Source organism: Oncorhynchus gorbuscha, linkage group LG19, assembly GCF_021184085.1.
Source record: "Oncorhynchus gorbuscha isolate QuinsamMale2020 ecotype Even-year linkage group LG19, OgorEven_v1.0, whole genome shotgun sequence".
Classification (NCBI taxonomy): Eukaryota; Metazoa; Chordata; class Actinopteri; order Salmoniformes; family Salmonidae; genus Oncorhynchus; species Oncorhynchus gorbuscha.
This window is the reverse complement of record NC_060191.1, coordinates 61,758,638-61,772,067: the sequence shown is the minus strand read 5'-3', so window position 1 is coordinate 61,772,067 and position 13,430 is coordinate 61,758,638. Positions and strand designations below refer to the sequence as shown.

General features: G+C 45.1%; 1 protein-coding gene across 1 annotated transcript in view; it reads right to left on the bottom strand.

Moving 5' to 3' along the window:
• Positions 1–13,430, bottom strand: part of LOC124005461 (phosphatidylinositol 4,5-bisphosphate 3-kinase catalytic subunit beta isoform-like) — a 96,009-nt gene that overhangs the window by 9,532 nt on the left and 73,047 nt on the right. The window contains exons 6-12 of the mRNA XM_046314749.1: positions 9,454–9,636; positions 8,294–8,461; positions 5,921–6,010; positions 3,819–4,070; positions 3,629–3,725; positions 2,836–2,966; positions 2,000–2,050 (exon numbers count right to left, since the gene is read on the bottom strand). Coding sequence (XP_046170705.1) covers positions 2,000–2,050; positions 2,836–2,966; positions 3,629–3,725; positions 3,819–4,070; positions 5,921–6,010; positions 8,294–8,461; positions 9,454–9,636 — 972 coding nt within the window. The remainder of the gene's footprint in view (positions 1–1,999; positions 2,051–2,835; positions 2,967–3,628; positions 3,726–3,818; positions 4,071–5,920; positions 6,011–8,293; positions 8,462–9,453; positions 9,637–13,430) is intronic.

Below are 13,430 nucleotides of genomic sequence, written 5' to 3'. Positions count from 1 at the left end.
CCTATCCACCATCAGACAGATACAAATAGATCTGTACTTGCATGCATGTTTGATTGCTTTATGGATCAACAATGAAACATTGTTAGTCGACACAGAATAAGAGCTTGAAGCTTGAGACCATAAGAACGCTATGCAAGTACGCTACGGTCACAAGACGCAGGCCTCCTAATTGTCCCTAGAATTTCTAAGCAAACAGCTGGAGGCAGGGCTTTCTCCTATAGAGCTCCATGTTTATGGAATGGTCTGCCTACCCATATGAGAGACGCAAACTCGGTCTCAACCTTTAAGTCTTTATTGAAGACTCATCTCTTCAGTGGGTCATATGATTGAGTGAAGTCTGGCCCAGGAGTGTGAAGGTGAACGGAAAGACTCTGGAGCAACGAGCCACCCTTGCTGTCTCTGCCTGGCCGGTTCCCCTCTTTCCAGTGGGATTCTCTGCCTCTAACTCTATTACAGGGGCTGAGTCACTGGCTTACTGGTTCTCTTTCATGCCGTCCCTTGGAGGGGTGCATCATTTGAGTGGGTTGAGTCACTGATGTGATCTTCCTGTCCGGGTTGGCGACCCCATTGGGTTGTGCCGTGGCGGAGATCTTTGTGGGCTATACTCGGCCTCGTCTCAGGATGGTAAATTGGTGGTTGAAGATATCCCTCTAGTGGTGTGGGGGCTGTGCTTTGGCAAAGTGGGTAGGGTTATATCCTTCCTGTTTGGCCCTGTCCGGGGGTATCATCGGATGGGGCCACAGTGTCTGACCCCTCCTGTCTCAGCCTCCAGTATTTATGCTGCAGTACTTTGTGTGTCGGGGGGCTAGGGTCTGTATGTTATATCTGGAGTACTTCTTCTGTCTTATCCGGTGTCCTGTGTGAATTTAAGTATGCTCTCTCTAATTCTCTCTTTCTCTCGGAGGACCTGAGCCCTAGGACCATGCCTCAGGACTACCTAGCATGATGACTCCTTGCTGTCCCCAGTCCACCTGGCCGTGCTGCTGCTCCAGTTTCAACTTTTCTGCCTGCGGCTATGGAATCATGACCTGTTCACCGGACGTGCTACCTGTCCCAGACCTGCTGTTTTCAACTCTCTAGAGACAGCAGGAGTGGTAGAGATACTTTTAATGATCGGCTATGAAAAGCCAAATGACATTTATTCCTGAGGTGCTGACTTGCTGCACCCTCGACAACTACTGTGATTATTATTATTTGACCATGCTGGGCATTTATGAACATTTGAACATCTTGGCCATGTTCTGTTATAATCTCCACCCGGCACAGCCAGAAGAGGACTGGCCACCCCTCATAGCCTGGTTCCTCTCTAGGTTTCTTCCTAGGTTTTGGCCTTTCTAGGGAGTTTCTCCAAGCCACCGTGCTTCTACACCTGCATTGCTTGCTGTTTGGGGTTTTAGGCTGCGTTTCTGTACTGCACTTTGAGATATCAGCTGATGTACGAAGGGCTATATAAATACATTTGATTTGATTTGAAAACCTCTACCACACACAATGACCTCCCTGCAAAGGAGCCCTCTGCTTCACACGGTGTTACATAACTGTGTGTCCTGTTCCACAGGGGCTTTAGGATGGGTGATTCTGTTGGTCCCCACAAGGTCAAATGCTATTACTAGGGGGGTTTAGCGTTAAGGTTAGAATTAGTGTTAGGAATAATATGATTTTGAATGGGACTGAATTGTGTGTCCCCACAAGGTTAGCTGTACAAGACTGTGTGTGTGTGTGTGTGGGGGGGGGGGGTGGAACAGGGGGGGCTGATCTTCGCCTCAGATTCCTCCGAGAGACACTATTGTGACAGTGCACCAGCCTGCCAACACCACCCTGGATCAGGACTGACTGGGTTGCCCTGGAAACCAGTCATAGCAATATCCTCCCCTCTGACACATTTGGTGTCTGATTTCTGTCCTAGAAATGCTTGCAACATGCCTGGCGCCTGCTGCTCTGGAGTAAAGGGAGCACGTGTGTGTGTAAGTGTTTGAGTTGTTGGAACTCACGACAGTACCATGGGCAAGCAGTCGCTTGACCCGGCGATCTCTGCAGCTTTCTCCAGAATCTGCAGAGGAAGACCACACACACATCCATGTCAGTGGTGGAGATCCGTCATAATGACAACGATGTTTGAATAAGTCAGGATGTGTGTCACCTTGTCGAAGGGGGGAATAGGATGGGGTGGGGGTTGTAGTCAGGGAGGTGGATGTGGAGCGCTGTAGTGTCCACACCTTGTCGAAGGGGGGAATAGGATGGGGTGGGGGTTGTAGTCAGGGAGGTGGATGTGGAGCGCTGTAGTGTCCTCACCTTGTCGAAGGGGGGAATAGGATGGGGTGGGGGTTGTAGTCAGGGAGGTGGATGTGGAGCGCTGTAGTGTCCTCACCTTGTCGAAGGGGGGAATAGGATGGGGTGGGGGTTGTAGTCAGGGAGGTGGATGTGGAGTGCTGTAGTGTCCTCACCTTGTCGAAGGGGGGAATAGGATGGGGTGGGGGTTGTAGTCAGGGAGGTGGATGTGGAGCGCTGTAGTGTCCTCACCTTGTCGAAGGGGGGAATAGGATGGGGTGGGGGTTGTAGTCAGGGAGGTGGATGTGGAGCGCTGTAGTGTCCTCACCTTGTCGAAGGGGGGAATAGGATGGGGTGGGGGTTGTAGTCAGGGAGGTGGATGTGGAGATGTGGAGTGCTGTAGTGTCCTCACCTTGTCGAAGTGGGGGGAATAGGATGGGGTGGGGGTTGTAGTCAGGGAGGTGGATGTGGAGTGCTGTAGTGTCCTCACCTTGTCGAAGGGGGGGAATAGGATGGGGTGGGGGTTGTAGTCAGGGAGGTGGATGTGGAGTGCTGTAGTGTCCTCACCTTGTCGAAGGGGGGGAATAGGATGGGGTGGGGGTTGTAGTCAGGGAGGTGGATGTGGAGCGCTGTAGTGTTCTCAGTGTACGGGTTGGTCTGGATGGTTCCTATGGGGTTCAGCATCTCTTCAAGTTCATCTGGGGGACACAGAAATCACTCAAACATGCCACTAACATTTAGTGTATAAGTATGTAGGTGAGTTTCAGAAGTGTGTGTGTGTGTGTAGGTGTGAGCGTGTATAGGTTAATTAAAGTGTTTGTAAAGTGCATGAAGGTGTGTGTAGGTGTGAGCGTGTATAGGTTAATTAAAGTGTTTGTAAAGTGCATGAAGGTGTGTGTGTGTGTGTGTATAGGTTAATTAAAGTGTTTGTAAAGTGCATGAAGGTGTGTGTAGGTGTGTATAGTTTAATTAAAGTGTTTGTAAAGTGCATGAAGGTGTGTGTGTAGGTGTGTATAGGTTAATTAAAGTGTTTGTAAAGTGCATGAAGGTGTGTGTGTATAGTTTAATTAAAGTGTTTGTAAAGTGCATGAAGGTGTGTGTGTGTGTGTGTATAGTTTAATTAAAGTGTTTGTAAAGTGCATGAAGGTGTGTGTGTGTGTATAGTTTAATTAAAGTGTTTGTAAAGTGCATGAAGGTGTGTGTGTATAGGTTAATTAAAGTGTTTGTAAAGTGCATGAAGGTGTGTGTAGGTGTGTATAGGTTAATTAAAGTGTTTGTAAAGTGCATGAAGAAGGTGTGTGTGTATAGGTTAATTAAAGTGTTTGTAAAGTGCATGAAGTGTGTGTGTGTGTGTGCTCACCAGGAAAGGAAGACCAGCTGTGAAGGATGATATCTCCAGTCTTCAGCTGTCCTTTATAGTCAAACACCATGGTGTTCACCCAGGCTACAGGGTAGTGCTGCAGAGAGAGAGAGAGAGAAAGAGGGGACAGATAAATATCTGTATGTGTGCGTGCATGCCTGTGCTGTGTGTGTGTGTGTGTTTGACATACCACTTTGCCAGACTTGCGGATGGTCTGGTACTTGTTGATGTGGGCGTTCTTGGTGGACTTCTGCTTCTTGACCTTGTCCATGACGGCGTAGACGGCAAAGCAGAGGCGGGCCATGCGCGGCAGGTCGCTCACGGTGATGTCAAACTCTAGCGTGCGATTCCACACGTGTTCAGAGCGTCCGCTGCTCTCGCTGCTCACCGCTGGCTTACACAGCAGCTCTGTGCCATGGAACAAGCCTGCACGTACCTGGACCTGAAGAGAGAGAGGGGTTTAGTTCACCATAATAGCATCATAGTGAGCGCTAACAGGGATCTACTGTCCATGGGTTATAAATACAGTTGAAGTTGGAAGATTACAATTAGTAGCATCATAGTGAGTGCTAACAGGGATCTACTGTCCATGGGTTATAAAACAAGTTGGGATCAATTAGTACTGTCAGGGATCTACTGTCCATGGGTTATAAATACAGTTGAAGTTGGAAGATTACAATTAGTAGCATCATAGTGAGCGCTAACAGGGATCTACTGTCCATGGGTTATAAATACAGTTGAAGTTGGAAGATTACAATTAGTAGCATCATAGTGAGCGCTAACAGGGATCTACTGTCCATGGGTTATAAATACAGTTGAAGTTGGAAGTTTACACACACTTAGGTTGGACTCATTAAAACTAGTTTTTCAAACACTCCACAAATTTCTTGTTAACAAAATATAGTTTTGGCAAGTCGGTTAGGACATCTACATTCCGCCTGACAAGTCATTTTTCCAAAAATTGTTTACAGATTATTTCACATATAATTAACTGTATCACAATTCCAGTGGGTCAGAAGTTTACATACACTAAGTTGAGTGTACCTTTAAACAGCTTGAAAAATGCCAGAAAATTATATGTCATGGCTTTAGAAGCTTCTGAGAGCAATTTCCAAAGGTAACACTTTCATCTGTACAAACAATAGTACGCAAGTATAAACACCATGGGACCACGCAGGCATCTTACCGCTCAGGAAGGAGACACATTGTCTCCTAGTGATGAATGTACTTTGGTGCGAAAAGTGCAAATCAATCCCAGAACAACAGCAAAGGACTTTGTGAAGATACTGGAGGAAACAGGTACAAAAGTATCTATATCCACAGTAAAACGAGTCCTACATCGACATACCCTGAAAGGCTGCTCAGCAAGGAAGAAGCCACTGCTCCAAAACCGCCATAAAAAAGCCAGACTATGGGTTGCAACTGCACATAGGGAAAAATATCGTACTTTTCGTACGAAATCATACAAATGACCATTGTTATGTTTGGAGGAAAAAGGGGGAGTCTTGAACACCATCCCAACCATGAAGCACAGGGGTGGCAGCATCATGTAGTGAAGGTTTTTGCTGCAGGAGGGACTGGTGCACTTCACAAAATAGATGGCATCATGAGGGAGGAAAATGATGTGGATATATTGAAGCAACATCACAAAACATCAGTCAGGAAGTTAATGCTTGGTCGTAAATGTGTCTTCCAAATGGACAATGACCCCAAGCATACTTCCAAAGTTGTGTCAAAATGGCTTAAGGACAACAAAGTCAAGGTATTGGAGTGACCATCACAAACCCCTGACATCCATCCTATAGAACATTTGTCGGCAGAACTGAAAAAGTGTGTGTGAGCAAGGAGGCCTATAAACCTGACTCAGTTACATCAGCGGTCAGGAGGAATGGGCCAAAATGTACGCAACTTATTGTGGGAAGCTTATGGAAGGCTACCAAAATGTTTGACCCAAGTTAAACAATTTAAAAGGCAATGCTACCAAATGCTAATTGAGTGCATGTAAACTTCTGACCCACTGGGAATGTGATGAAATAAATAAAAGCTGAAATAAATCATTCTTTACTATTAATCTGACATTTCTCATTCTTAAAATAAAGTGGTGATCCTAACTGACCTAAAACAGGGGATTTTTGCTAGGATTAAATGTCAGGAATTGTGAAAAACTGAGTTTAAATGTATTTGGCTACGGTGTAAGTTAACTTCCGATTTTAACTGTACATCCCAGAGCAAACCGTAAAAATGCAACATCAATTCCAGGTTTGCTATCAAGTTATCATCATCGGTGGTTACCTTTGCCGTCTCCTCAGCGTTCACCTTGCTGCCTTTGATTAGGACGATCTTAAACGGGGTAGACACCTCCCATACACACGTATTCACTTGCTAGAGAGAGAAGCAGAGTAACAGAGGGAAGAGGAGTGAGAGAAGGAGAGAAACAACAGGAAGAGGAGAGAGAAGGAGAGAAACAGAGGGAAGAGGAGAAACATTTTCATGAGTAAGCAAGGAAAACAGTATACTTTACTGTAGGAATATTCAACACACATACACTGAAGGGTGAGTCACACTGTTGTCAAGCAGAGTAGACTTGCCAAGGTCAGCACAGCAGGAAAAACACTACACATGACTGGCCCTCAACTACAGACCACAAACATGAATAAATAGAAAGACTTCCTGTGTTGTATGTGTATATGTGTGTATATATGTGTGTGTAAACGAAAGTATTATTTTTGTAAGTGTGTTTGTGAACAAGAGTGTTTTTGAATGTAAGCGTATGTACTGTGTATCAGTGTGTGTATTTAGGTGAGTGCTTATGCGACAGAAGAGTACATGTATATTTTTGTAATGTCTGACTAGAGTACACCACCAAAAGAACAGTCTATCCTCTCAACTAGAGGTCGACCGATTAATCAGGGAAGATTTCAACTTTTCATAACAACCGGAAATCGGTATTTTTGGGGTCCGATTTGCCGATTTTCTTTTTTTTACACCTTTATTTAATCATTATTTTACTAGGCAAGTCAGTTAAGAACACATTCTTATTTTCAATGACGGCCTAGAAACGGTGGGTTAACTGCCTCGTTCAGGGGCAGAACAACAGATTTTCACAGGGTCAGCTCGGGGGATCCAATCTTGCAACTTCGTCCAACACAATAACGACCTGCCTCGCTCTCGTTGCACTCCACAAGGAGCCTGCCTGTTACGCGAATGCAGTAAGCCAAGGTAAGTTGCTAGCTAGCATTAAACTTATCTTATAAAAAACAATCATAATCACTAGATAACTACACATGGTTGATGATATTACTAGATATTATCTAGCGTGTCCTGCGTTGCATATAATATAACTGAGCATACAAGCATCTAAGTATCTGACTGAGCGGTGGTAGGCAGAAGCAGGCGCGTAAACCTTAATTCAAACAGCACTTTCGTGTGTTTTGCCAGCAGCTCCTCGTTGTGCGTCAAGCATTGCGCTGTTTATGACTTCAAGCCTATCAACTCCCGAGATGAGGCTGGTGTAACCGAAGTGAAATGGCTAGCTAGTTAGCGCTCGCTAATAGCGTTTCAAACGTCACTCGCTCTGAGCCTTCTAGTAGTTGTTCCCCTTGCTCTGCATGGGTAATGCTGCTTAGATGGTGCCTGTTGTCGTTGTATTGCTATTTCGAGCCCAGGGAGGAGCGAGGTGAGGGACGGAAGCTATACTGTTACACTGGCAATGCTAAAGTGCCTATAAGAACATCCAATACTCAAAGGTATATGAAATACAAATGGTATAGAGAGAAATAGTCCTATAATAACTACAACCTAAAACTTCTTACCTGGGAATATTGAAGACTCATGTTAAAAGGAACCACCAGCTTTCATATGTTCTCATATTCTGAGCATGGAACTGAAACGTTAGCTTTCTTACATAGCACATATTGCACTTTTACTTTCTTCTCCAACACTTTGTTTTTGCATTATTTAAACCAAATTGAACATGTTTCATTATTTACTTGAGGCTAAATTGATTTTATTGATGTATTATATTAAGATAAAATAAGTGTTCATTCAGTATTGTTGTAATTGTCATTATTACAATTTTAAAAAAAATATATATATAAAAAAATTGGCAGATTAATCGGTATCGGCTTTTTTGGTCATCCAATAATCGGTATCGGTATTGAAAAATCATAAGCGGTCGACCTCTACTCTCAACCTCTCCTCATAACCTCGAACAAAGCCTGTTCAGCTTCAAGTCCTACTCACTTCTTCTGTCAATGGCCCAACTACCACAAGACATCACTGTCTGACCACAGTCTTTCTTCTTTTCAGATCAGATAGTCTTGTTGATGTTGACATTTAGTTGTAACGATTGACATTTGAAGCATTGACTGACAGATGTGTAATTTACTGTCCAATGTCACCTGTCACTGTGGAACAGTCGTCATGGTACCTTGGCAATTAAGCTCTAATGAGCAATTAAACTGCACCTGGCCTTTAGAACCAGACGGAACGTCAGAATGACGTCAGAGTGCACCTGCTAAGAGCGGCTAGCAATGTCTGGAGAAAATGACCACAAACATGCACCTACACACACACACACACACACACACACACACACACACACACACACACACACACACACACACACACACACACACACACACACACACACACAGTTTGACTGACCGAGGGCCCCCTCCTCTTGGGGGGCAGGGGTAAGGGGGGGTTGGAGCTCTTGCGGTTGACCACAGCTCCGATGGCCGAGATCTCCTTCTCGAACATGGCCTGGACAGTGCTGACCTGGACCAGGGTCAGGTGGGGACACTCCTTAGCCTGGAGACAGGCTTTGATGTACTGGGACAGAGAGGAGAAGACGTGTTAGCACACAGAAAGTACTATTCTGTATGCAGCCAGTGGTGCACACACATCCAAACTGAATTTCTTTTAAATGTTTTTGTTGTTGTTGTAATGTAGCAGATGCTCTTATCTAGAGCGACTTACAGGCGCAATTAGGGTTGAGTGCCTTGTGCTCAAGGGCACAGACAGATTTTTCATGTAATGAAATTTCAATTCTAACCAGCAACCTTTCGGTTACGCTCTTGACCACTAGGCTACCTGCCATCCCTTACAAATGTGAATGGTGGACAGACAGAGACAGACAGACAAGTCTAAATGTTCTGGAGAGATGACAGAAGAGGGAGAATACACAAACTGAGGAGGGATGAGAGGTCAAAGAGAGGAAATCGGACACACAGATGGAAGGTAACCCATATCTAATGTACAGACATGATTCCTGGATCTAAACACGGGGTCACAAATAGGACTCCCAAATAGGACCCTTTTCTGCAGGGTGTAATGGTCACAGTCGGCTTCATCACACACGGAAACACACTCATACACAGATGGATTCAGTCATGCACACATACCAGGTCTGTGAGTAACAGTTATGTGTTCCAGGAAGACAGTGTTATTTATGAGGCGTTATTAGGACAGCAGTCAGATGACTGTTTCTGGATCACTGCGTCTCATTTATGGTCAACGAGACATTCCTAAACCCACTCCCTACACGCTCCGACCTTGGAGTATTTACCGTTACGGTCGAAGACTGTATACTACTTATGACATTAATGATTAAGGAATGGTTGAGATAAACAAGGTCACGGTCAGAGGACAGTGGAGGTCAGCACAGCACATGTAGAGGGTAAGAGAATGACAAAAGGAGCAGTTTGATGGTAAGAAAGCACTCTACAGAGGGTTTGGGGGTTAAAGGTGAAGGGGTCATAGGGCATCATTAGGGTCCCTTTGCACTGTGTGCACTGAGGTTGAGCCTAAGAGTAAAGGGTCACCTTGTACTGTATCAGGGGGTGGTCTCCACAGAGGAACTCCAGCTTGTCGCTGACCCTCAGAACGTACTGCTCGGCCTGGCGTCCCTCCTCCTCGGGGCCGTGGGTCGTCAGCCATTTCCTCAACGCCTGTTCCATCAGCTCACTGGGACTGGTGCTGGGCCACACCTTCAGACTGGCTGTGTCCTGGAGGGAGAGAACATTATCCTCATTAACATCAACACACAGAGACGTGGTGTGGTGTACTTCAAATGTTCTATATAGAAGTGAAATCTCATGATCGTGAGGTTAGAGGACAAGGGGGGGGGTCAGTAAAATAACAGAGAGAAAGACGGTGAAGGGGGAGGGGGGTAAAGGGATATAGATTATCCTGCAGTGTGTGACAAGGTTTAACACACAATCCCTGCAAGGTTTACAGACACCGAAGGCTTACAGAGCATTCAGACAGAGAAACACACACACCCCTACCAAACCAGCCTTCACCCACTCACAATGCTATGACAACCACATACTGCACATCACCATGGTGACACCACCCAGAGTGGTCAAGTTCCAAATAGAGCGGTAATAATTATTCAAATGATTTCACACCGTCATTACAGCCAATATATTAGGACTATGGTGACTATGGCTACTTTAAGGTAATTGCCTTAAATAAAATGGTAACTATAGCACCTTGTAGCTTCAAGTGCATGAGTGCTGTTTACACAATGTAATGTCCAAGTAAATATCATGTTTACAAGTAGTAAAATAAGGGTTTGTTCAGTCAACTATAGACAATAGTCAAGACTATAGACAATAAAAAGGTCCACTTCCTGTGCCTAATGTGGACTCCTAAATAACACACTGACTTCCTGCCACCATCCACCTGGACAGAACACAGACGGTAAGGGTTTGGGCCATGTAGTGTGCAGTGGGTTATGACCCTAGCGTGGTGGTGGCCCTAGCGTGGTGGTGGCCCTAGTGTGGTGGTGGCCCTAGTGTGGTGGTGATCTGAGCTCATTTGTTGACTTACCACCGAATCTATAAAAACAAAGTCGCAAACTCCATATGTATAACTACAAGTGCTTTATTGAGTAAATGCCACTGACTCTACACACACTTATTTCAGATAGACCACACAGTAGTTTGTAGGGAAGTTGATAGTGAGAGGTATGTTTGTGAGAGAGAGGGAGGGCAAGCGAGCGATACAGAGTCAGCGTCCTCAGATGTCCTCTTTTTCCATGTTTTCAATCAGTGGAGAGGCCCTTTGGTCCGGCGCGCGCGCGCGTGTGTGTGTGTGTGTGTGTGTGTGTGTGTGTGTGTGTGTGTGCATATATGAGTGTGTTAGGGGCTTCATTGTCTCGTGAGGATGGAACTGTGACTGATGGTGGTGGTGACCCATTTAGTGCCGTCACTCTGCCAGTCTGGTTAAGTCATATGACCAGGTGCTATTAGGGGCCAGCCAACTGTCACATGACCCGGTCCCATTAGGGGCCAGCCAACTGTCACATGACCCGGTCCCATTAGGGTCCGGCCAACAGAGGAGATAAAAGAGGCGAGAATATCTGTGTGTGAGAGAGTTTGTTTACTAGCCTGTAGCCTACTGAGTATACCAAACACTAGGAACACCGTCCTAATGTTGAGTTGCACCCCCCCTTCCCTCGGCCCTCAGAAAAGCCTCAATTTGTCGGGGCATGGACTCTACAAGAATTCGAATGCGTTCCACAGCGATGCTGTCCCATGTTGACTCCAATGTTTCCCACAGTTGTGTCAAGTTGTCTGGGTGTCCGTTGGGTGGTGAACCATTCTTGATACACCTGGGGAAACTGTTGAACGTGAAAAACCCAGTAGCATTGCAGTCCTTGACACAAACCGGTGCTCCTGGCACTTACCACCATACTCCGTTCAAAGGCATTTAAATATTTTGTCTTGCTCATTCACTCTCAATGGCACACATACACAATTCAAGTCTCAATTGTCTCCAGGCTTTAAAATCCTTCTAATCCCCTTCATCTACACTGACTGAAGTGGATTTAACAAGTGACATCAATAAAGGATCATAGCTTTCACCTGGTTAGTTTGTCATGGAAAAAGCAGGGGTTCTTAATGTTTTGTATACTCAGTGTCTGTATACTGTTGTTTGTACATGATGACTACTGATTGATGTCAGTCAGTAGTCAACTTCTGGACTTGTCTCTGTGCTGTTTGTTGCTACATGCCAAACTCAGTTTTTAGTTTTAATACATTTACCAATGTCTTAGTTTTTCCTCGCTCAACTTATTCACCCCCTTGCTGTTTTTCCTATTTTGTTGTACCACCAAGCAAGCGGCCCTATGAAGACCAAGGAGCTCTCCAAACAGGTCAGGGATAAAGTTGTGGAGAAGTACAGATCCGGGTTGGGTTAAAATAAATATCAAACTTTGAACATCCCACGGAGCACCATTAAATCCATTATTTAAAAAAATAGAAAGAATATGGCACCACAAACCTGCCAAGAGAGGGCCGCCCACCAAAACTCATGGACAAGGCAAGGAGGGCAATAATCAGAGGCAACAAAGAGACCAAAGATAACCCTGAAGGAGCTGCAAAGCTCCACAGAGGAGATTGGAGTATCTGTCCATAGGACCACTTTAAGCCGTACACTCCACAGAGCTGAGCTTTACGGAAAAGTGGCCAGAAAAAAAGTCATTGCTTAAAAGAAAAAAAATAAGCAAACACGTTTGATGTTCACCAAAAGGCATGTGGGAGACTCCCCAAACATATGGAAGAAGGTACTCTGGTAAGATGAGACTAAAATGGAGCTTTTTGACCATCAAGGAAAACGCTATGTCTCGCACAACCAAACACCTCGCATCACCCAGAGAACATCACAGTGAAGCATGGGTGGCAGCAACATGCTGTGGGGATGTTTTTCATCAGGGGACTGGGAAACTGGTCAGAATTGAAGGATGTCGCTAAATACAGGGACATTCTTGATGGAAACCTGTTTCAGTCTTCCAGAGATTGAAGACTGGGAAGGAGGTTCACCTTCCAGCAGGACAATGACCATAAGCATACTGCTAAAGCAACACTCAAGTGGTTTAAGGGGAAAAATTCAAATGTCTTGGAATGTCCTAGTCAAAGCCCAGACCTCAATCCCAGTGTAGATGTGCCAAGCTTATAGAGACATACCCCCAGAGACTTGCAGCTGTAATTGCATGCTCAAGTTCTGTTTTTCTTGTCTTTATTTCACAATAAAAAATATTTTGCATTTTCAAAGTGGTAGGCATGTTGTGTAAATCAAATGATACAACTCCCAAATTCCAGGTTGTAAGGCAACAAAATAGGAAAAATGCCAAGGGGGTGAATACTTTTGCAAGCCACTAAGTAGTAACATTAACACTATGCCATCTAATTGCAGTCGCTATACTCATAATATACAGGCAAACTATCACCTTATAAGCCATGTGGCAAGCACAGCTTCAGATGCAATCGTTAGGCAAAGGCAATTTAAGTGTAGGAAAGTATGAAACAGCGTCTGTGCCACCAATAAGTACAGATAGTAGTATAAATCCCCCCGCACAGTCCTCACAAGCAGGACAATTTTCAACACTTCTGGAAAGTAATGCTGTCGGCATGCTCAACCGGTGTCACTCATTCAGCCCACAGAAACTTTAAACCGGTTCTGCACATTAAGCAATGAGTCGGAGGCAGAGCTTCCTCAGGTCTCTCCTCCACCCATCGTAATGGCCTCCCACCATTAGCTCTGTCAAATTGAAACCCCCAGTCATTGGCGACTCCATTACCCACAGTATTAGACTTAAAAATAATCATACAGCGATCATACACTGTTCACCAGGGGGCAGGGCTACCGACGTTAAGGCTAATCTGAAGATGGTGCAGGCTAGGGCTAAAACGACGGTAGAGAGTATAGAGATATTGTTATCCACGTCAGCACCAACGATGTTATGATGAAACAGTCAGAGGTCACCAAGTGCAACAAAGCCTCAGCTAGAAAG